Source organism: Eurypyga helias, unplaced genomic scaffold (genome assembly GCF_000690775.1).
Source record: "Eurypyga helias isolate BGI_N326 unplaced genomic scaffold, ASM69077v1 scaffold7357, whole genome shotgun sequence".
In the NCBI taxonomy this organism is placed as follows: Eukaryota; Metazoa; Chordata; class Aves; order Eurypygiformes; family Eurypygidae; genus Eurypyga; species Eurypyga helias.
Window position 1 is genome coordinate 2,537 of NW_010259805.1, and position 24,405 is coordinate 26,941.

The window sequence follows — 24,405 nt, forward strand, 5'->3', positions numbered from 1 at the left end:
AGGCAAATCAGAAAGTTGTGATTTGCTTTTGTTCAAATGTATATGAGAACTATGTCTCCTTCAGAAAAGTGAAAGGAACTTTCCAGAATTAAAGCAAGGAAAAAAGGACCGTTTATTATTATTAATAAAAATATATTTTTAAAAAATCTTAAAAAACAATCCTTCACCATCGGTGTGAGAATCTAGTGTGTTACATACTGTGCACAATACAGTCCAGTTGTTGATGTCAGTAGAGGATACGGTTGACTCTCCAGCATGGCATTTCTGGGAGGCATTTGCATCCAGAGAAGGCACCTCATCAAAATCATCCTGAAGAGATTTTTGCGGATTTTGTTTTTCTCAGGTTTTGTCTGAGGAGAAATACGGTGGTAGGTAGTGTAAGAATCAGCAATGCTGAATCGAATACACTGGTTTTCTAACCCGATTTCTTTTCTCATCCACAGTTTGAATTTCCAAGATACTTAGGAAGTACGAGTTGAACCTTTCCCCATGCAGATGTGTAATAACCATCCCTCTTGGTTTTAGCTCAGTTGTATAAATGTTCCAGTTGTGTAAATGCTTTTTTGGTGTTGGCGCTGGTTTATGTGGTTCCCAGCTCTGGCTGTTCTTTGCCTGTGCTACTCCTCCAGCTGGCTGGTGTAGCTGGTTGGGGGCTCTGGATGGTCAGTTTGGAAACTGTCAGGCATTGAAACAGGCTGCCCAGGGAAGTGGTGGAGTCACCATCTCTGGAGGCATTTAGAAGACGTGTAGATGTGGGGCTTTGGGACATGGTTTAGTGGTGGATTTGGCAGTGTTAGATTAACACTTGGACTTGGTGATTTTAAAGGTATTTTCCAACCTAAACGATTATATGGTTCTATTCTATGAAACTTAATCTGGGTTAAAAGAATCTTTTTTGGATAGGATCCTTTGTAACTTGAGTGAGTTATTTGCTCTGGTTCATGTGTAGTTTCACAGCTGTAACTGAACAGCTGGAACGTGTCAGTAGGAATGAGGGAGAGGAGATGAGATCTAATTAAGTCATTACTTTGGCTGAAAGAATTGGACATGAAACTCTGCCTTGAAAAATGGAGTTGCTAGATCTGGGCATCAGTCAGTGTTTGATGGCATTAAGGTATGGGATATTTTTTCTTATATGCACTAATTTGACCTTGTAATCCAAAAGTGTGTGGACAAAAAGATTTCATTTCATGGTAGCAATGTTGTGCTGATTAGGTGGTACATTTTTGCAGGCATATTGTTATTTTGTATTTTAGTTACTATTTCAATCCACTTTCCAGCTACCACTATAAGATCTAATGGCCTAAGGTGCTGTACCACAGCCCAAGAAACTTTTTGTTCTCATCTTTCTTTCTTTGTAATGTGGGCACATCAGTTGCTGTCCTCCAGCCCTCTGAAACTAACTCCTGGAGAAAATACTTACCTTTTTCTTTTTATATAAGGGAGATTGTTTGAAAGTAAAGAGCAAAGACCATTGATCATACTTTTGGTTATCTGCATCTGTGTGAAGATTAAATATCGGAACATCTGTATATAAATTATTTATCAAGTGATCATCTTTTGACGGACTGATGGCGTCTGTCTTTGCCCTGTGTTATTTGGAATATACTCTGAATTGTCTACAGAATTTGGTGTGGTTTAGACATATGTGAAAATTTGCACTTGCTCGCTTGCTCTCTTCTTTTATTTATGCCTGATGGACAGTGCTGATTCTTAGTTATGCTGTGTCCATCTCACATGAGCAGGTATATTAACCGTGTGTTCTGTTATTCTCAGGGACGTGGCCATGGAGGCTATGATTCTGATTTTAGTGACGAGGAGAATGGAGAGAAGTCTGTGCAAAAGAAGACTAAAAGGTAACGTAGCACAGAATTAACACTCTGCATTATGTATTTTGTGCAAATGGCCTATTACTGTGCATAGAAGATTATGCTGGGGTAGGTAAAGTCTGGTGTTGAAATGGATTTTTCAAAATCCATCTCTTTGGTTCTTGCGTCTCTTCCTGTCAAGCTTGCCAAAGCAGGCCATCTCCCAGGGGCAGCTGATGAAGATCTGTTCTGCCACGTCCATCTGGTGTCTCTATGTCCCTCAGTTTTGGGAGCAGAGTGTTTCATTTTTCTGAGCATTAGTATCAGCTGCTGGGGTTTGGCTGTGCTGTTCACTTCACTGTGATCCATCAGGACACGTGGAACTGCTAAGAGAGCAAGGCAAAAAAGGCCAAGTGGCAGCAGGTTTTGTAGATATAAAACACCTGCTTGGAGGAAGTGAAGAACTGATGCTACTTGTTTATTATTTGTGAAGAGACTTGGGAATTGGTGAATTATGTTGTACTCAATCCTTGAAATGTAATTACATGTTTCTTCTTCTTTGAGATCATCTTTTCCAGTTCTTTCAGTGACTCACGCAATTAATGACTTTGAATTCTGTAGTCTGATCTTGTTATATTATTAAGATTTTTATTTATTTATGTATTTATTTTTCTTTGGCACAATAGTTCTTTGACACTTTCTGTACCATAGTGAACGTAGTGCCTACGTTATGCATATTTTTCTTACTTCTTCCTGTCTCTTCCTTGCTCTGTTATTGGACTTTATTTAAGAATGCTTTCTGGAAACTATCATAGGACTCCTGCATGTTTTTCTTTGTAGTAAAATTGAAAGAATGGGGTTTGTAGTGTCCACTTGCATTCTGGGAAAAAATTCATGTTTTAATCATTGGAATAATAGCAGGCATTGTGCTGTTCCATTTATTTTATAAATATAGCTGTTCTCCATTAAAACAGTAATTGGTTTTGTTCAGTTTTTGTTTTCTTTAAAAGGCCATTACACACTATACCATTCCACTTTTTAGGTGGAATATTAACTAACCATCAGGAGCCTTTAAAAAATACTGTCATTACACTTGTTCTGGCACATGATTGCTGATTCCCAGTAAGGCTCTTACATGGGTTCACTGGTTATGTGTATATCCTTTTCACACTCACTGATGGTATTTATTTTCACTTTAAGAAAATAGTAGTCTTAAGTTTTCCTCCATATTGCTGTTTTATGGAGTCTCTTTATGGGAATTTTATGCCTACAGATCCTTTTGAGCAAATAATATCCTTCATTTCTAGAGTCCTGTATTCCATAGCTTGATATATAAATTCTCTGGCTTGCTTTCTGCAAGTTCCCAACTTCCATTCTTTATGGAAAAATCTTTTCTTCGCCTCTGTTGAGGAATGAAACTATCTTTTACTAGGTACAGTACATCACCTTATACTTTTTATTACTTTGCTGAATTCCGAGGGTATTTTTAGCTGCCCACTGACAAGTATGGTTCACAACACAGTACTTTAGTTTTAAATTAGTGATTCTTGCGATTACACTGAGAGGCAGAGGTGTTTAATGAGGTGTTGAGGCATTAGTATGAAAGGGTGGGATAGGGTTATTAGCAATCACTCTTGTTCAGTGAACATACTGTCCTTCCTGTTCCTACTTGGCTGTGTAGCTGAATGAGGTTTATAGAGGGATTTAAATGTCGAGTGAAACTGAAGAGTCTTCAGGGTTTTTTGATTGTGGTTCTATAGTGATAATATTAATAAAAATAAATATTACAAATTGCTATTTTAAACAATTATCTTTAAATGCTAACTAAGCGAGTGCCTTTCCAATTCTGTTCTGCAAGTGAAGTCTAAGCTGATGTTGGTTCTGAAATTTGGTTTTATTCGTGTAGAAAGTAGCAATATAACAGTTTTTGTTACTCAAGTTAGTGCAAAGTTTGGCATATGGAAATTTTATTGCTTATGAAAAGTTCTTGACTAACTTTTTTTTCCTTTCCCCTCTATGTTTAGTGTAAAGGAAGATGGCCTTCTGATAAAGCCATTCCAAAAAGCAAAACAAGGCGGTCTGGTTCACAGACAATTCGCAGCTGAAGAATGGGATAGGTATCTTTTATCTATTGCTTTTGTGAGGCATTTTTCCATTAATGTAAAGATAGCTTTCACTGAATTGTATTTGTTATTAACAGGGAAGAAGCAAGAAAAAGAAGATTTCACTTGATATCGATGGATGCTGTATCCTTCTATTTAATTTTTCTTCACGGTTGAAGATGGGGCACAGGTTATCCATTATGGTGAAGTACTGGGATTTCTCAGTTATCACAGCAATTGACAGTGCAGCACTGGATAACGAGTCATTCTTCAAATTAGTTTCTTTTTGTTGCTGAGATGTCTCTGAACAATTTCCATATTGTTCTATATGCTCATTTGTCCTGTTTGGGACAAAATTATTACACAGTGAATTTTATTCAGACTGGCGCAAAGACACTTTGCTCTTTCAATTGAGTTTATACAGAACATAATTCTACATAAGGCTGCTATTATCACTAGACAAATACATTTCTACTGGAAATTTAAGAATGCATTAGTTAATGCAAAAGTTTATTCAGAACAGCCTTATCTCCAGTAATATGCTGTAATGTAAGCCTATTTAATATCATGTGCTGTTTCGGGGTTTTTTAATCTCGTAATCACAGTTCATGTATAATTTCTAACTACTTTTATAACTACCCCTTATTTAGATTACAACTTTTCTCTTTTATTTAGTTTTAACTTGGCACAGTCATTACGTATTTTGACTGAGTGTAACTAAAATACCATCAGTTCCTTGTTTTTTTAAATAACTGTTCTTCAGCAGTAACAGTTAATAAACAGGAAGGTAAAGACTAATTAAATATGGAAAGACTGACTTAAATCCAGAAGCTCCAGCAACCAGAAAGTAACCTCCTAACCTGCATAGAATTATGTAATGCCAGGCACTACATAAACTATCGTGTGCCTGTAAAGGGGATGTATCTTAATCAGTCCCACTGACATTGTAGACTGTCACTAGCCATGGAAGAGCTTGTGTATTCTGACTACAAAACTCATTGTGTGGAGACTTTTAGGAATTTCTGCTAATGTTTTTGGGTGGTTCCTATTTAAAACCTTTACTGTTACGCAATTTGAATGTCTAATAACTCAAATGGCATTACAAAATAGTATGTTGTGTTAAATGTGATTAATTGTGCAAGTTAAACCTTCTGGGCTTGCTTCTCTGTTCCTTCTATTTGTGGTGAAAAGAAAAAAAAAAAGACATATACTGAGGTTAATTCAACTTTTTGGGGGCCTTTGGAAAATGAAATGTTTTCTCAATAAAATTCTAAGATGGGTCTCAGTAGTAGTTGCCAGGATATATACCAGAAGATAATGTATTTCCTAATTTGCTGCTTCAGAAACACCACACAAGTTAATTGAAAATATCTTTAAGTAGCCATATATAATGTTTTTATTTGTAAACGTGCTTATTTTCTGAGTAATTACGTATTTTTGCTCAGATGGCACAAAATGTGTTTCAAATCATATCTCCGATGTCAAAGTTTTCTAAAAAAAGCATTGCGTATCTTCCTGTGATTTTCGTCTGCAAACTAAAGTAGGTAACTTTTATTTGTATGTTGATGGTAAAATGTAATAAACTGTTGCATTTTAGTAGCTGGGCTGTTTTTATAATACAAACCTGTTTTAAACCAAAACAGCAGTACTAAGGAGCTGTTGTCTAAATTACAGCTGAAACAATGAAACCTGTTTCTGTGTATATGTGTACAGAGCATCTTTGATAAAGGAAGACAGTTTTATAGAAGTCTGGCAGCTGAATGAGGTTTTAAAGATGAAATTGCCATGAATTCCTGTATTTAGAAAGTAGCTCTTCTGAGAGGTTATTAAGTAAAAATTGCTAATTAATTCCTTTCTGGAAATTACTGAACTGGTTTTGAGAAAAGAAATGTCTTTATGTTAAGTATATAAAAATTCTTTTTTTTTTTAGTTTTAAACTCTGGTAAAGTAAAATAAGTTCTGAAAAAGTCCTTAATTGCTCTATTCAGTATTCAAGACATAAAAAGTTTGTGAGTGACTACATTTTATACTATGGTGGCAAAATAGAGGATTTCAAACGTTCTGGGTAAGAACCATTAGCAGTCTTTCCCCTCATGTCACCAAAGCCTCCTGTTATGTAAAGCCATTAAATATATATTATAGCTTTTGGGGGCAAGGGGGGTTGTATCAGGTTACCAATTCTTTTGGTCACAAGTAGTAACTACAGTCATTGTAAATATCCAAAACAGAGAAGTGCCGTGTTTCATTTAGCACTATTATTTTTATATAAGAACTTACCATGAGCTGAATTCTTCTTGTTTTGTTATGTAAAAGGGAAGATGACAGGTGAGCATTAATTGAGGGTACCTTGAGAAATATCTGGCAGTACCTTCAAAATAACAATCTGAAATACTTTTGAGATGTGCAGAATTGCCATCCATTGTCCAGAATAATGATAACCTTCTTTAGAGCTGTCTGTAGCTGCCTTCTAACATTACAGCCTTCAATAAAAATATTACAAGTATTTTCAGACAGGATCAAGTCATCCATATTTTCAGTGGCAGTTTTCCACTGTGAATTTTTCATTTGGCAAAAGCTATGCCAGGGAATATATTTTTTTAGTTTTATTCCATAGCAGTGTATTCCTTAATGCAGTGAGTTGGAGATCACAGCTGTGAAATACTGATGTGCACCAGATTATTATTTGACTAACTTTTCATTTTAATGTTACATTGTACTAAAAAAGCCATGTCCTTTTATAGAGCAAATGACAAGACGGATCTTGATGTTATTAGAGAAAACCATAGATTCCTGTGGAACGAAGATGATGAAGCAGACATGAATTGGTACCTGGAATTAATGCAGAACATGTTATTTTTAGATTACTTGTACTAAATTTGTGGTGTCCCCTATTAATTAAGAATTCCTGTTCATACTTAGTAATCATTCTTTGATCTTTAATGCATTTAAAAATGAAAGACCCTTAGGAGGTCTTTCATATTGTAATGTTGCTCAGTGGCAAAAGGAATTGATGGCAGAAAGAACTAAGAAATATTTGTGCATTCTCTGAGATCCAAGTGACTGTTCTGAAAACTCTAAAGGAAGCCTAGTTCAAAAAAAACTAGTTTAATTTATTCTGTAGATTTATTTTACATGTATTTTTCCAGTTTTATGGAAATTACCTGTCATGGTTTAACCCCAACCAGCAAGCACCACACAGCCACTTGCTCACTGCCCCTCTGTCATGGGATGAGGGAGAGAATCAGAAGAGTAAAAGTGAGAAAACTTGTGAGCTGAGGTAAAGCAAAAGCCATGCTCATGAGGAAACCAGGAAATCATTCACCACTTCCACTGTGCAGGCAGGTGTTCAGCCATCTCCAGGAAAGCAGGACTCCAACACGTGTAACGGTTACTTGGGAAGACAAACACCATCACTCTGAACGCCCCCGAACTTCCTCCTTCCCCCAGCTTTATATGCTGGGCATGACATCATATGGTATGGAATATCCCTTTGGTCAGTTGGGGTCAGCTGTCCCAGCTGCGTCCCCTCTCAACTTCTTGTGCTCCCCCAGCCTCCTCACTGGTGTGGATGGTGTGAAGAGCAGGAAAGGTCTGCACTCTGTGTAAGCACTGCTCAGCAGTAACTAAGACATCCCTGTGTTAGCAGTACTGTTACCAGCACAGATCCAAAACACATCCTCATACTGTCAAGAAAGTTAACTCTTCCCTAGCCAAGCCCAGCACATTACCCTTTAGCTCAGCGAGTGTTGCATTTCTAGCTCTGCAACTTCTGTTCTTCAGATGGAATATCTTTGTCTTGCTAATGTCATTACAATATAAAATGAATTGTATCATGTTCTGTATTTAATAAAAAATAATACCTTTTGTCATAGGGAGAAGAGGCTTGCAAAGAAGTATTATGATAAATTGTACAAAGAATACTGTATAGCAGATCTCAGTAGATACAAAGAGAATAAGGTAGGTTTCATTATTGTAAGTCATCTTGGTTTTAAAGTATGCCCTTTTTTAAAAATTGCCTTATGATTGTGGATATGTTGTGAAGCCAGAACATTAGTACCCCTTCCCTACAAAGACAGTTGTGAGAACTTGTCAAGTTATTTAATAAGCAGCAGCAGTTTGAATCCAAGCATTGTCACTGCCCCAAAAATGTGCTTCTGTGGGAATAGGAGCGTTTCTGTCAGACTGTGTTTTATGAAGAGGTACATTGTGTGTAGGAAAGGCAGAAAATGCAGAGAGGTTAAGGAGAGAAGGCTGGAGAGGTTTGCCTGGAGAGAAGCACTAGATGAAGCTTTAAAAAGCCCTGGGAAAGTTACTGTTTAAAAAGAGAGAGTTTTGTACTTGAACGCTGGCAGAAACGATTTTGGAAATGTCTGTTTTAAAGCAGTGCCTTTTGCTGGTTCTTTTCTGTTTATGGAAACAGGATTTGTATATTCCTTGTAAATACATAGGATTTCTTCAGAGAAACGGCCCAATTCCAGCACCGTTTTTTTCTTCTTAACCAGAACAGTTTTCATTGTTTCCAAGTTTTTGACTGACTAACCTGTTAGTGAAAAAGAACACGTGAATTTTCTATTGTGATTTTTCAAAGAGTGTTGCTGAACTCCAATGCATCTTAGTGTTGTTAGCACATAGCAACAACCCAGCCCTGCAAACAGTGTCTATGTAAAGTTCTTTGAGACTATTTATAGTATTGAAAATTACATTCACTGGTAAATATTTGCAAGGGCTGGGCTTAAACTCTAATATTAGGCAGAAAAGATGACAGCATTCTCAAGAAAATTAGAACAGGAGAATGCAAAAATTAACAGAAAGCAAAAGGCTGAAGATGTCTTCCTTCCTTCTATTTGAGTAAATGTGATTTTATTTTCCTATAGCTGTTTCATATCCCTCAATCTCCATCCTGCCCCCTCCAACTGATTTTCCCTTGAGCACGCTTACAGATTTTGTTCCTTTCACTGCTGTGCCAAGTTTCCATATGTTTGCTGTCTTTTGTGGGAAACTGTTCTGCTCCAGTTTCCTTCTTTTTTTTCTTTTCTTTTAGTGTATGTGAACAGTGTATCCCTGTCAGACTTCAAATGTGGCTGTCCTAACTTTGAGGTCACTCTGAATTCCTATTTATGCTCCTAAGTAATTACTTATATTTCTGGAATTGCCATGTCAGCATAACTCTGCAATATCATGTAATTTGTTCTCTTATATTAGGTTATGCTTTCTGTGCTCAAATACATTCTGACCACGTGAGAGGCCTTTCTTAGAAACCTTTAGAAAAATAGAAAGAATGAAATTTCTCTCAATTATTGATTTATCCATGCCCATGTTTGGTACAGAAGGATGTCAAAGCAGGTTGTTTTCTTGGAAGTCAGAAATAGTCTGCTGATCCCGTTCACACCAATGGAATGCAGCCTGTGCTTCGGATTTTTCCTGCCTTGATTCTTTTTCTGCGTTTCTAGAAAGTGGAAGTTGGACCCTTGTACCTTCGGTTTTGCAGTGCTGGTGCTGAGAGGTGCAGAGTTGGTAACTCGCTTCTCAGCTGGCCAACTTTTTGAATGATAGTTATTGATATGTATATATGAAAGAAAGTTTTTAAAGTGAGACCATCATTCACTGGAGTAACCTCCCCAGTGATGCGGTGGAGTCCCCGTCACTGGAGGTTTTCAACATGGGATTGTGTAGGGCGTGAGATAATCTCATCTAGGCTCCCTTTCCCACAGAAGGTTGGGTGCTCCTACTAGGTGGTGTCAAAGTCAAGTTGGAGATCAGTTTTCTGGGATGTTTCTTATATATATATATAACATAGATTGAGACTTGCACATACAAAAGACCCATCTGTCTTTTCATAACTGTAATTGTTTTGCTACTAGCAAAAATCTTCTAGCCAGCTAATTCTTCTGAAGATCTCTGCATAGAGATTGTAGCTCAGATTTCATTTAGAAATCTTCTTCTAAGAAAAAACAATTTTCCTAAGTACTGGATAATGATAAGGACCAGTTTTATGGGAGGGGTTCTCTTGGGGTGTGAAGAATAAGCAGGGCACCTTGTTAAAGACCGAAGCTCAAAAAACCCCACTAAGAAAGCCCAAGACAGATGAACTCCTGGGGCCACAGCAGCACTCCAGTTGAAGGTTCAGACTATTTCGCTCACATGGGTGCATGCATATACACATACGCACACACAGAGGTGGCTGGGACTCGCCTGGTCCCATAGTGGCCAGTGGAGACCCCTCCTTGCTCCCAGGGCACTTCCCCTAGCTGATGGCTTGTCTGGCTTGGTCTTCACTGATGCTCACAGAGTCACCACACACCTGCACTCACCCCCATTACTGACACCACAGGCAAGTTCGACCCTGTGACCCATGATCCCGCTTTTCTTTGTGTAGTTAGGACATACAGTCGTTTTCTTTTTTAATGAGAAATTCAAAAGTGATCCTCTGGTGTGAAGCTACTTAGAGGCACTGCAAGAGTGTGCTCTGGCAGCTCTTGCTTGTGATGGGTCTGTTACTCGTTACGTTTTCCCTAGATCAGAATTTTTTAGGTCAAGGTTGTCTTTGAACCTTTAGTGCTTCTTGTCTGCAAGCTCTGAGGCTGATAAATGACCCTCTGTATTGTCAGACAGTTCTATTGTCAGTTTTGCAGTGCTCTGCATGTAAGTTTTACTTTGATAAGCATTGGACTAGCAATGTTCTCTTTGTTGTCTTACTTGCCTAGAAAAGTTCTTATTTGCTGTCTCTCTGCCTTGTTTTGTACCTTAATAGATTGGAAGTGTCTCCGATTTGCTAAGAAATGAAATCTGTCTGACACCTGGTTATTAAACAGAATACATTTTATTCTTTTGGTTTTATTTCCAGATTATTTTGAGATTTCTAGGGCAACTTGTCTTCCACTTGATAATATGTTCAATTTTTGTAATTGTTTCTCAGTATGGAGGCTTTCTGTGAAAATAAAAATACTGATATTGATATGACATAAAAGATACATGTATCTATGGTATTTTTCCCACAGTGTTGTCTAAATTCATACATTTCTGTTTTTCTGAAAGAGGTGACTATGGACACGTTAGTTGTTGCTGCAGCCAATGGATATTACACAAGCAGTCCATATTTAATTTGGGAATTTGATTGTTTATGGGTATTAAACAGTCTTTCCCATTTTTAAAACTATAATTTCTTACTAAGTTAGCCAGTCGATACTCTTGCAGAGCATCTGTTTTGGAGTTGTTCTACTTGGTCTTGGTCTATCTTGTAGAAATAGCTCATTTAGGATCTGGTTGAACTCATTTAACAAAGAAAATGAGGCAGAATAAGTGCTGTCTGCTGATGATGCTTTTACATTCCTCAATATTGCAGGCTGACTATTCAAGAACCTGCCCGAATTTTTTATGTTCCTATATAGTTTAATCTGTTCCTGATATTTTAACTTAGTTAGAGGACTTCAGTTGTACTTACTTTTTATTTTGTGTTTCTTCTTAGCGTTGATCATTCTCTGTCATTTCCACAAGTTGGTGGAGGAATGATTGGTAAAAATGAATGCAGATGAGCACTACTTTTGTCCTAGAAGTACCTTAGATGGCTCTGGCTCCCTCCTTTCTTTTATTTTGCTTATTTTTCTTGATACCATTACATAAATACTCTGCAAGGTTATAATCTGATTTATAGCTTCTTGAGTCAAGTTCAGACTGTGAGGGAAAATTTGTATAAAAGTCTATTTCAGTAGCAAAAGGGATCATGGATAACTTGGTGTTTGGTGAAGTAGCAGATGGACTATGGAAAAGCAAACATGCAGATAAGGTCAAATTGTTTTTCACTCTTTATTGCCAGCAGAACACATGTGCAAAATTGATGCCAAAATACTGTTGACGTTTAATTGTAAACATGCAGTATTTTTCAATTGCGTCACAAGCTCTTCAGCATTAGAATACCATGTAAAACAGCAATATCCTTTAAAAGTCCAACAATTGCCATCACTTTTGGATCAGATGGTTTCCATCATGAATTCTACATTTACAGCTGTACTCTACATTCTGTTTTCACTGAACTGTTCAGCTCAGTTGTTGGTTTTCACAACTGATTATTTTCTGTTTGACTGAAGTGTGAGTGATACAACAGTACTTTAGAGCACACTGCAGATTGGTGGAGTAGGCTGAGCGTGACCTGATCCAGCCTTAGCAAACTGTTATCTTACGCAGTATGGTAGCAGAACCTGATCTTCTCCTGTACTTTTTTTTTTTAAACCAGTAAGTGTGAAAACATTGTTTATGTTATAATAGAAAACTAGTGTACTGATTTAAAGAGGCAAATACTTTGTTGGTGTACAAATTTTCAGTAAGTATCTTCTGTGTAATGTATTGACTTGGGAAAAATCAGTGCTGACAAAACAGTCAGCTACTGTTGTCTTCATGCTCATTTTTTTTCAGCTTTGTTATTAAAATACAAAGCATTTATATGAGAGTATGGCACAGTCTAAAAGCCGTTGTTTCCCTGTTTTTTCTGATATTCTTTGAACCACACACCACCTCATGCCTGAGAACTCCATGCTATTGCCCTTCAAATGAATTATTATTATGGTTTATTTAAAAAATCAACAACATAAAGACCACACAGAGCAATAGATACCTGTATTTCTGTAGAGTAGTTAAAATTAGATTAGAAATGTTGAAAATCAATCCAGTATATTATAGAATTTAGGCCACTGAATCTACAAAATGCACATTTGTATGGGTTCAGTCTATGAGTGCACCAAGAGAAGGTTCCTGTTCCAAAGGATGCTTTGGAAGTCAGGTGTCAAAGATGGTCTAATCTTTACTGCCATTTTTGTACCTCTTTGATTTTGTAACCCTTCTTCCTCCTCTTACCTCCCCAACTTTTGACATGAAGCTTGGAGTCTTCTGTGCTTTGCAGCAATTTTATCTTCTCGTCATCCTGTGTTCATGAATTTTAAATGAAAATACAGGATAGCCCTCTTTGGAGATGTTTTATGTCTCTGAGTTTTACCTCCTCTTTTTGTTTTAGTCCTAGGGTGTGAAAGGTGATCCACTGATACGTGCTAATATGACTTTTCAGTATTCCAGTGGACTGGGTTTTTAGTGTGGACAAAATTGCAATGCAGTATTTAGTAAATCAGTCTATCCTAATTTTCTGTTTGTTCTTCTGCTTGCTATGAAGCATTTTAGAAACCTGCTATTCAGTACTGAACATCTAATGGAATTTGAATTGTATGTGTAAATTGGAATCCTTTGGGTGAGCAGAGGCAGAGAGATACTTTTAATGAACAGAGAAAGAAATTAAATTTTACTAACCAGAATTGAGCCACATACAGGACATCAATCAACTGAAATTGTTCTTTACTGAGTATGTTGATTATTCACAACTTAATTTTGGTTCTTATCTTAACAGTTTGGATTTAGATGGCGACATGAGAAAGAAGTAATTTCAGGAAAAGGTAATGCTGTCTTTCATTTTTTATTACATTTCTCGTTGATACTTTTCTTGCTGCTTTTTGACATAATTTTCTTAGACTGTGTTTGACAGTACCAGTAAGTTTATCAGATAATAATGGACAATGAATATACTTAAATTCTATCTTTGCTGGTTTATGCCACAAAGCTCTAAAGTGCACGCTGATCTGCGTATGTTGAAATCAAGAGAACATATGGTTTATTTGCACAAGGTCACATTTGTAATGAATACCAACATAATGCATTCGATAATGCAGAATTTAATGGATGTCCTTTTTAGCTGCTTTTCTCCAGTAGTTCTCTTACCTCACTGGTCTTTGATACATTTAATTGAAGTCTGTCAGTATTTTTCCTCAGGAAATAGTTTTCTTCACAATTTTTCCAGTGCTGTTTTGCAAAATGTTAACTTTTTAATTAAAGTTCCATCTGTGATGTCTTAGGCTAAATTGGTTTTGAAAGCTTTGGTGGGAATGGTTGTAATGTCTCCCAATCCTGTTTCTAAATCAGTAGTTTATTCTGGCTGCTTCTGTGTGTGAGTTCTTACCAGTGTGTTAGTGGGACTGTGCACAGCGGTCCCCGTTCCGCAGCCTGGGCGCATGGACTTTTTCAAGTAGCCAGACGAACAAGAGAATGATGTGAATGTATTGCTGTTCCCATGGGTAGATCTTCATACACATTTACGATTTTCAGGAGTCATTCGTGCACACACAAGGAAATTACAAGGGTGATACTGTTGATCAGAACAGTTCTGTAAACAGTTCTGCCTGTTACATTACAAGAAGTTAGGACTGCACTTTTTTTTTTTTTAAATATACCATATTTCACAGGATGAAGTGGGTACACTAATGGTGGGATTTTTTTAAGATGTAAAGATTAAAGCACCTAAAGGTTGTTTTAGTCATATGTTGTATTGGGCATGACAGATTATATTAACAGATAGTAACGTTTGATATAGTTCTATGCTTTATTGAATGCTTTAAAAATATAATCTATCTTAAACGAGAAATGAGTAATTTCTGAACAGCTATGTCTTCATGGGGAAAAAGAATTTAAAGCTGCATTGTACTTTTAATATATGGTACTCCATATTGAAAAATGTGGGAGAAAGTGCAGAATTACATGGCTTAAGCTTTTTAATGAAATCCTAGTACAAGGGTACAATCAGAACTTTGAGAATTGAGAAATAGTGTCTTTCACCACTAAGGGGCGCAAGAATTCAGTCTTACCTGGTGTCCTGGACGCTCCTTTTAAGTGCAGTTTCAAATGAGCGTTCAAAAAAAGGTGTGAATATTTAATGCCTTTCTTTTTGCTATTTCCTGGTATAATTCACTAATATAGATTAATTTAATTAAATCTATTAAAGCATTAATACCTACCTCTCTGATAATTCATATTAAGAAAGGGAGAGCATGTGCCTATTCTAGCTGTTACAATCATAGTGGTGATGAGAACCACTGCTGGTGGACTGTACTGTGGTTTGGGGCATGTTAGGAATGGAACATAGGAATGGGCTACCTCTTGGGTTGCTTTGGTTTTGATATCGGTCTTCGTAAGGTTATAGAGAAGAATAATGGTTAGGATGAATGAAAAGAGAGGTATCACTCGTATTACTAAGTGTAAATGCCAAATTATTTCTTTCTTTTCTTTCCCACTCTAATCTTTTGCTGTGAGTGTTTTGAAAGGAGGTCATATTGGAGATTGCTGTTGTATCTCCTTAAATTTAAAATGTAACCTTAATGGCGGTTAATGGTGTGATACATTGACAGTTTCATAAATGGTTCCACAAAAGGGCATTTTCTTAATTAAAATCTTAAGGCAAAACCCTGCTTTCAGTTTTAGAAATTAGTGAATGAATAGTAGGCACATGGGTGAGTTGGTCTGAAAATAAATCCTTAAACTGAAAAGCTTTTAAGCTGTTTAAAAATACATATTTGACATGCCTTCCCAAGTACTTTTTCTTTGTTTCAAAGCAGGAATAGTAAGGTATGGCATAAAATTTTAAAATAAAAGGTATTTTAGGAAAAAGGTGATAGTGGTAAAAGTTTTCTGTAGGAAAATAGGGAACAAGTTCATTGGTTGGAGGTGAACCATTTTTAAGCAGTATGAAGAAAGAGCCAAGCTGAACACGTGGGTATATTTGTTGTTTTCTAATTATTTGTATTTGTAGATTAAGTAGCAAGATACTCACACCAGACATATTATTTGACAATATAGGGTTTACTATTTGCAACTTGATCTACTCTCCATTTTTTCATTGTTTCATTTAACTAATGCTTCACTTTTAGCATAGTAGTGCCTGTCTATTTTATCTATGTATAAATGCACACCTAATATGCTTTAGTTTATTTAAACAAACATTTTTTTTCAAATCTGTTCCCACTTATTTTTTCTCAGTAATTTCCTCTGTGGAAAACAGGCAGGGTATCAATACCTTGGTAGTGCACCATGTAGCCATGTACTAATCTGGTAAATTCTTTGGACTGAAGTTCTGATCATAATGCTTTTAAAATCAGTCTTCTGGCTCTCTAGATATCCTTTAATTTTCCGTACATCATTTAGCCAGTAGGATTTACATTTTCCACCTATTCTGCTCTTCAGCAATAAGCAGAAGGGACACATGTAACAGCCAGATTATAGGAGTTATAATTCTGAACATGAAGGCAATAACTTCCCTGCAGCTCTTAGCAGGGTGACAGAACTCCAGATAGAAATGGAATTTTGGACATACATTTTTCTTGCTGATTAAATTAGGTGACTCTCCACTTGGGCAGGCTGGTTTCTGTGTCTTCCTTTCTTGGACATCTAACTGTGGGAAAAGTCATGCCTCAAATACTGAATAATCTGGTCCGTAGGTCCCTTTGATTTGGGTTCTCCATATACACGATGAGCATTATAATGATCTCTCACTTTGCAAAAATGTGGGGTTTCTTAATGCTTTTATGACACTCAGATACTAGTGATAAATACTACTGAAAAAACCTTCAGAAACAGTGGAATTCTGTATTCAAGTCAAGGTTTGAATGTGTTGTAGGGATTGCAGCGTGAAAGGAGGGTAAGAGAAGCCTGGCTGTTCATACACATGCAGGGATCTGCTAAAAAAAAAAAAAAGCATCACTGTGATTTCAGATATTTATATCATCGTAAGTGCAAGTAAATATGTAAGGGACGGAATTATTGTGGCTTACACAGTCAAGTTCTGGTTTACTTATGAATTCATTGCTTGCCTTAGCAATCTGAAGATCCTGTTCCAACTATATTCTTGTGAACATATCCAGTTTCACATCCAAAATGTAGAATATCCAAAATGGATTTTACGTACTGTAAAGAGCAATGAATCATAAATAAAAGTGATGTATCTCTGTTTTCTCTTTGCCTGTTTTTTGAGTTTGTTTTGGGATTTTTTTCAGAAGATGTGAAGTAAACAGAGCCTGCTTTAAGCTCCAAAAAGCTTTATGTAGTATAAACTTTTCCTTGCAGATTTTTGCTCCTTTGTAATGGATATAAATTATTCTTGATGACACAGGGTACTGGTAGCCATACCTTACATAGGGTTAAACATATTTAATGTATATTCACCTGAAACTTTTTTTAATGATAGTCCTGGGGGTGTTTTCGGTTCGAGTGTTCGCATTGCAAGTGGTGTTACACTGCAGAACTGAAGTATCTGAGGACACTGCCAATCCATTAGTTAGCAGCTTAAACAGAATGTTCTGAGGCTAATCATTCACCAACAGTCCTGCTTGTGAGCCTATTAATACACATCCTTACCACCAGCTCTGCATAAAAGTTGGTCTCTTATTAAGAGAATAGATGTATTTTATTATTGCAATATTAGGAACCCAGTGGTGTAAACAACGTTGATTATGCTCAAATTGTTTTAAAATCAGTGTTGTATTTAATATAATCAACCCAAGGAAGCTTTTAGAGCTGCTGCATAGTTTCTTATGGAATTGGATTTCCTTTTCTTAAAATGTTTATGGAAAGTCATTTGAATACAAATCGTATGTCCATTATATCAGGTAAACTAGTATGGTTATAAGAATATGGACATCTGAATTTTGTACATACATGATACTTTGATGTCATCAAAGGTATGTGTCTGAATCACACCTCCTGATCCATCAGCCTCTGCTAAGCAAATAATGATTTAGGATACAGAATGTATCCTAGTGACATTCATTTCTTCAGAATTCAGTATTAGGCTTATTATTTCATAACAGATGCCTTCGTCTATACACTGTAAAACACAGTTCGAATTATGTTCTTTCTCTGCAAATATGCAATATTAGACAAGTACGATTGATTGCTTTGTCACGATCTGTTACTGTTTCCTTAACCTAGATGTTACTTTTAGATTTGTCCTTTTTCTTTGAAAGAAAGGGAAAACAAAAAGGAAAAACTGAGCAAAACCGGATATAACAACCCCAAACCTATGCTTGTTATTAATTGAATGATGGTTTGTTGTTTTTGACTTCTTTAAAGGTCAGTTTTCTTGTGGAAATAAGCACTGTGATGAGACAGAAGGCCTGAAGAGCTGGGAGGTGAATTTTGGTTATGTTGAACATGGCGAAAAGAGGAATGCACTTGTGAAACTGAGTAAGTCAGCACTTCAAGGATATGTACACTTAAAAGACAAATACCTTGTGCTTTAAAAGCTATATCAAGTGAGTCCTAATGATGTTGATACTAGTTCATGGAAAGTGGTGAATAGGAGATAATTTTGTTAAATGAATTACAGGTAGTATGATGGTCTTGATTTAGAGAGAACAGCTACTATTACTATATATGACAAAGCGGTTACGGGTTGACCACTTCATGTTGTATAATTGATGGTGCATTAAAATCAGAGTAACTGGTCATAACCTGTTTAGTATGCAAGCATGTCTGGTTTTAACGGGCACTACTGCATTGCAAGAAGGGTTTCATCACTGTCATTGCCTAATCAGTTATGTGGTTTAGGAGTCCTTAGAGCTTTGGACCCAGCAACTTCTTGCACACCTTCAGCTCTACTGATTTTATTTTTAATATTTATGTTTTCTTGCAAAAATTCTAACTTTAATTAAATCACCTTCTTTTCTATTCTTATCTCTTGAATGGGATTTTCTTATTCAATATTCTGTGCAGTTTGAAATGTTCATCAGATAATTAAACTTAGCATGTTTACACAGTAACTTTGTGTAAAACAAACTTGTGGTGTCTTTCGTGCACTTCATGTGGCAGCGCTTGCTCTCTGGCAAAGCTGTAAGAGACTTGAGGGTCTTCAGTGTAATTGAAGAACAATTTGATCTGCCCACAAAGAGCCATAAATGGGATGTCTGTATGTGATAAGCACTGATACTTGTTTTGAAGAGTTGCCAGTGCTAAACCTGTTTAGTAAAGTCTGGATTTGTATTGAAGGCTTTTATCATGGTATCTTTCTTAACCCTGGCTGTAATAAAATTGTAAGTTTTGTTTTGAAGGAAAAGCTGCTGAAGTGAGAGGATAGTGCTCTATCTAGCTTTATCTATGTATTAGTAAGTTTTGTCAATTACGCTTATCAAATACAAGGCTGTAATGTTCTCATTCTGTCTTTTTCAGGGCTATGTCCAGAATGTTCCCACAAACTAAACTTTCATCACCGGTAATGAGATACTTTGAAAATATCGGGGCTGAATTATTCATAGATTACAGTTATGATGAAATAAGCAAATAAGGGGAAGATTTCAGGTAGATTATTAGGAACTTCATTTATGCTGAAACAGATTCAGTTCAGTTCTTGCAGAGACACTGACTTGAGACTGTGAGAAAGTTAGGTATTGTTGTGCTATTGGAAGTACAAAACCCTCAAACAAGAAGAACCTCACCCCTCCCATGAAAGTTTCCTTTGGTTAATTTCAGCCCAGTGATTATTTCTCTTTTCTGAATGTTTATGCAAAACACATTTTTTTTATTTTTCTTCTTGCTGTTTTTTATTAGCTGGAATATTTTTCCTTTTCTTAAATATAGTGGCACAGTCAAGTGACTGTGCTTTGAAATTTTTAATTTGCGTAGTTGTTCTTCTTTGAGAATCACTTATTAATAGGACAGAAAAACGGTGAACCTATAAAAACTGTGCTTTAAGATTTTGTTTGGTTTTTATTATTATCTATAATCTTGCTGAATTCCACAACTATTGATACTCAGATTTTCCAATTTTCTGGATCTTGATGTGCTATTAACTTAGTTGCATGGCTCAGTAATTAAGCCATACAATTATCTGAAAAGCGTATGAAAAGGAAACCTTTGAGCTAGGAAGCAATGATTTCTTTTTTAAAGTAACACAAATCACAGTTGTGTCTATCTAGATACATTCAAGCTAGTTCAGTTATCCATTTTGAAAGTTAATTCATATTCACTTTCAGTAAAGCACTGTGCAGGCACACATTAAGGAGCATTAACAAGCTGAGATCAGTTTGATTTGTCTTACGTCTTTTTGGAACTAAAATTGCAAAACCACTTGAGTTCTGAATAAGCATGGTCAGACATTGTCTCTTTGTCTACTGCAGAGTAAGACTTACATTGAAACAATTTCACTTACTTTGTGCAAAGAAGCAGGAAAATACCTATATTCATACAGTAAACCTATATAAGTAACGCTGAAAATAAATACATGGGTTGTTGGTCTGCAGGAGGTTCTTAGGCTTGAGATTCCTCTACCTCAGGTTTTATCACTATCAAATATGAAAATGTGTTTACAAATCTGTATTAACTGTTTTTCTCGTTATGTATGTACAAAATCAATTGCTAAAAGGAAAAATAGGATTTCAATATAAATAAGAATTTGGCATGTTGTAAAACTATTTTCTGTATTTAATCTTTGCAAATTCACTGGTTTTGTTGCCTGCATCATAAGTATAATTTTAGTGGCTTTAGCACTTCCTATTCTTTGTCTTCAACTATAAAGTGTTTCTATAGCGCTTTTAATTTTAAATTTTTTTCCCCTGTTTAACTAGGGATAGGTTTTTAAAAAATTACAACTTTTTGCTGAATTTAATACGTAAGATATACTGTTGTTTGAGGAGTGCGTATAAGTGAGAAGGTGTAACTCATATTTTTTTAAAGGAGGAAAGAAGTCAAAGCACTCAAGAAAAGACGCACAGCTGTACCAAAATCTAAAGAGCCAAAAATTAAGAAGACAAAATTATCTGGTTCATCAAAAAACAAGTCCAAAAAAAAGACCCATAAAGGTAAATCTAAATTTTAAAGTTTCACTTTTGAAAATGTTCCAGTGTTAGTTGAATGTTAGTTTTGCTATACGTACATATGGAACTTTCTTGGCTGTGTAACACAGGTAGTAAAAAAGGTAAATTTCTTAGTAAAATTTCATAAGTGTATCCTACATTGTATGGAGAGGGAGACCCTTCTGAGAAATACACATTGTAAGAAAAAAATTGTCCAAGAATTGGACATTCCATACCAGGAAAGGGTTGTTAAGTATTTAATTCCTCGAGGCTTTGGGGTTGAAAGCCTTTTGTAGATATTAGATGACCTTTTTACACCACGGGTCTCGGGATAACATATTTAAGCTCAAACTGATGACCTTTGAACTCATGTAAAAAATCTTTTTACTTCAGTGTTTGCTTGCTTGCTTTCAATGTGTGCTGTGTGCGTGCATGTGCACATGTTTATGTGTAATATATTGTGAGAGAAATATTCTTGTAAACAATTTAAGATAATGGATAAAACCAAGATAAGCTTACTATTTTTTAAATGTTCTTTTCTTTCCAGATCAGACTTCTTCAGAAGATTCAGATAATTCTGCTAAAGGTAAAGTACTTTAATATCTTCTGCATTTTATGTTTTTCTAATAAGTTGTATTATTTCATATTCAGTTATCATTGCTGTTAGTTTTATTCACTGACAATTTTAGTATGAGAGTGCTGTGTGAGAACAAGCAGGGAGATGTAGAGTCAAAACAATTACTTACATATTCTTGGAGAAAAACTCTAAGGAAAGGAATAAAAATGTAGGCAGATAACAGAATGGAAATAATAAGAAAAATGAGACGTCAGGTTGTTCCATAAGGGAGTAGAGGGTGCAGAAAATAAGTACATTGTTAATAATTGCAAGGGTCTGGGTATGCACATACATGCTGTGTTAAGAAAATACTTTTCTGATGTAATAACTACTACAGCTCTTTCAGGAAACGATACTACGATGTGCTCTACTCAAAAAATCAACAGATTTTAAATAAATCCTAGGCTTTAACCAAAGTCTTTTCCAGTTACCACCTGTAGTACCTCAGAGACCCACTTGTGGGTGGATGTGCTCAGAGTCTCGGGGCCTCCTTAGGCACTGCTTGTCTCTGTACCTCAGTAATTCCAGTCCCCAGTTTCCTTGGCTGAAACAGGCCCCATATCCAGGTCATGTTAATTCTTGCTGCAGACTGTCTAGAAGGGACTGAGTATTTCTACTGATTGCTCTGCTGTGCTGAATGTTTTTGGGAATGTTGTCTGCACCTACTTTTTCTGAGCTAGATACAGGAAGATCTGAAGCAGATTTCTTATTATTCTGACCATGCCTAAAGTCTCTGGGGGGTCAGGAAAGCTCTATTGGAAAACCTTTTTTTTTAGGTCATGGCATATTTCTGTTAATAAGACTTTTTTGGTTTTCACTCTATTTCACTTACATGAAACAAGTATGCAGTAATCCATTTTTTTACAATTTCATTGATACAATTGCTAAAAATTGTCATTCAAGTAGAAGTTAAGTCACTGATTCATTTGCTGTCATGAGGTGAAATTGTGTTGTAATTCCAGGTTTGTGATTATAAACCCATAATTTTAGAAACAAATGTTTGGCCAAAATATCAGTTAATGGTATCTAAGAGTCTTTTTGATGCTTTTTAGAATAACATTGGAAAATGTTTTCATTTTCACTTTATGCAAAGTGCTCTTTTTATTCTCATGATCATAATTAGATGTTGCTCCTAAAAATATACCATCTAATAAAAAAAAAAAAAGTTCTTTTAAAATTTATTTCATAAGCACTTTAATTTTTTTAACAGATTCAGATAACAGTGATGCACAAGATGGTCCTTCAGATGCTGACTTTTGGAAAGGTCCTCTACAAGAAGCAGATGAAAAATCACGGTTAGTTTGATCTAGTAGCTAGTGAAACATGCAGTGTCCATTCTGAACTGCAGAGGCAGAGATTTTTTCTGAGAATTTTAATGAATATTCTGACATTTAAAATTATGTCAAATCTCCTTCCATGTAGTGAGCCTAAGAATGTGTTTTTTAAGAGGAGACATGCACAACACTGGAGGAGAAACTTTGTCTAGCTACTGCCATAGCACTGCTGTCTTAACCCTGCCATACCATTAATTATCTTAGAAGTAAATCCTAACAGTCAGCTCACTGCTGTTGCACAGATAGTGAAATGTGAAGGGTATTGGAATGTAGTGAGTAAGTCAAAATTGTCTCTACTGGCTACAAATTCTAATCAGAAGTCTGCTGAATCTTTTTCATCCAAAGATTCTCTCTTAGGTACAGATCCAAAGCAGAACTTTCCTTGACGTTTTTGTTTGTGTGTGTTTTTTTTGTTTTTTTTTTTTTTTTTTTTACAGGGAGGAGGAGTTTGATGAGTATTTTCAAGACTTGTTTCTCTGAAACTGGAATTGATGTAGGCTGATTTTCTTTGTGAATGGCCAAGATCACAGTCTGGAAATCCACTCATAATTTGGGACCAGAGACCTCGCTCTGCCAGCATACCTTTTCTACAGTAACTCACATGGACTGTTTGGGCAGATTATCTTTGTAGAAGATTTTGGGTCTAAACACTTTCTTGTTCTTGTCGTAGGCTGCGTACTCATGAAATAAGAGAAACAATTTTTTCAGTTCTGTGCAAAAGGTAATACGGCACCTGAATTTAATTGTAGAAAGGATGTAAACAAACAGGAGTATAGTTTATTAACATTACATCACAAAAGTTGGCTGCTTTTTATTTTATCCCAAACTTCAGTATTGCCAGATTTTTGTAAAGGGGCATTTTGGAAGAATCTGTTATTAGTTTAAAGCCATACCCTTTAATATATTCATATTTCTAATTTATTAAACAAGAGTTAATAGCCTTGAATCCATTGGTCATGTAGACTTTAATATTTACTTTTTAGTCTCTGTAAGTATTTTCCAATGCTACTGGAGAAGTTAAATTTTAATTAAATATATGTTTTGCTTGAATTAAGTAAACCATATCTGAAATCTCTCCCCTACTCCTTGAAAAAGTTCAGTTCATTGTGACTTTGTTTTAAATTTTAGTTATAATGTGATGTGACTGATAATTCCACTTAAAAAATCTGGTTGGTTGGTGACATTTTTGATGTAAAAAATAAAGTGTGTGGCTTTCTACTGGAGATGTACATGTGACTATTACGTTTTCTGCGGTTTCTGATCTCCTTAACATTGATTGAATGTTAATCCTTCTTTAAAGTGTAATCCTAAACATACAAGTAGAGAGTGTGTGTTGCCTGACAAACTTACTGGATTCATCTTTCTCTGAGTTGCAACACAACTTTAAAAATTCTTTATTTTTTGTTTCCAAAGAAACAGTCTGCACATGAGTAGTTACAGTATAAGTTTTCTTTGTTGGATGAAAATTACTTTGGATATAAAGGTCAAACTTTTTGAATTAAATGTTCATGTTAATATTTAACATGAGGAGAGGTTAATGTTGTATAAAATATATTTTTGATAAGTAATTCTCACTGTAGATATATTTATAGAAATTATTTATAATATGTATTGGATATGGGAAGCATAACAGCAGAGATGGTTACAGTGTACGTGAACATTTTACGTTCATATGAATATGAATGGGTTCAATATTCATATGAGAACTATTTACAAGTATTACTTAACATAATTACATTTTAAACAGTTTGTACTTACATAATAGGTGACAGTACAAGGACGTATTTAGGGTGTCTTTGAGTAAGAAATAAACGTAGCCTTGCACGAAGGCTTCTTTAGGTAAGAAGGTGGATTTAAAGGTTAATTCTCTGTCATCTTGCGAGCTTGGTTCAGAGT

The 24,405-nt window shown here is 35.7% G+C and overlaps 1 protein-coding gene across 1 annotated transcript; it reads left to right on the forward strand.

Moving 5' to 3' along the window:
* The first annotated feature begins 1,067 nt into the window (after positions 1-1,067).
* Positions 1,068-22,989, forward strand: FRA10AC1 (fragile site, folic acid type, rare, fra(10)(q23.3) or fra(10)(q24.2) candidate 1). Its single transcript, XM_010154776.1, has 14 exons — positions 1,068-1,114; positions 1,746-1,856; positions 3,833-3,925; positions 4,009-4,054; positions 5,899-5,975; positions 6,652-6,735; positions 7,783-7,867; positions 13,299-13,344; positions 17,843-17,956; positions 18,938-18,980; positions 20,441-20,565; positions 21,107-21,145; positions 22,386-22,470; positions 22,947-22,989. Exons 1-14 carry the CDS (start codon positions 1,068-1,070, stop codon positions 22,987-22,989), a joined length of 1,038 nt encoding a protein of 345 aa, XP_010153078.1.
* Positions 22,990-24,405: the final 1,416 nt, after the last annotated feature.

Bases quoted from the DNA above. Each gene is read 5' to 3' on its own strand.
- FRA10AC1 (XM_010154776.1), top strand. From the start codon at position 1,068: ATGGAGTTGCTAGATCTGGGCATCAGTCAGTGTTTGATGGCATTAAG. The intron at 5,976-6,651 runs GTAAGAACCATT...GTCCTTTTATAG, and splicing joins GAGGATTTCAAACGTTCTGG to AGCAAATGACAAGACGGATC. The intron at 13,345-17,842 runs GTAATGCTGTCT...ACTTCTTTAAAG, and splicing joins AGAAGTAATTTCAGGAAAAG to GTCAGTTTTCTTGTGGAAAT.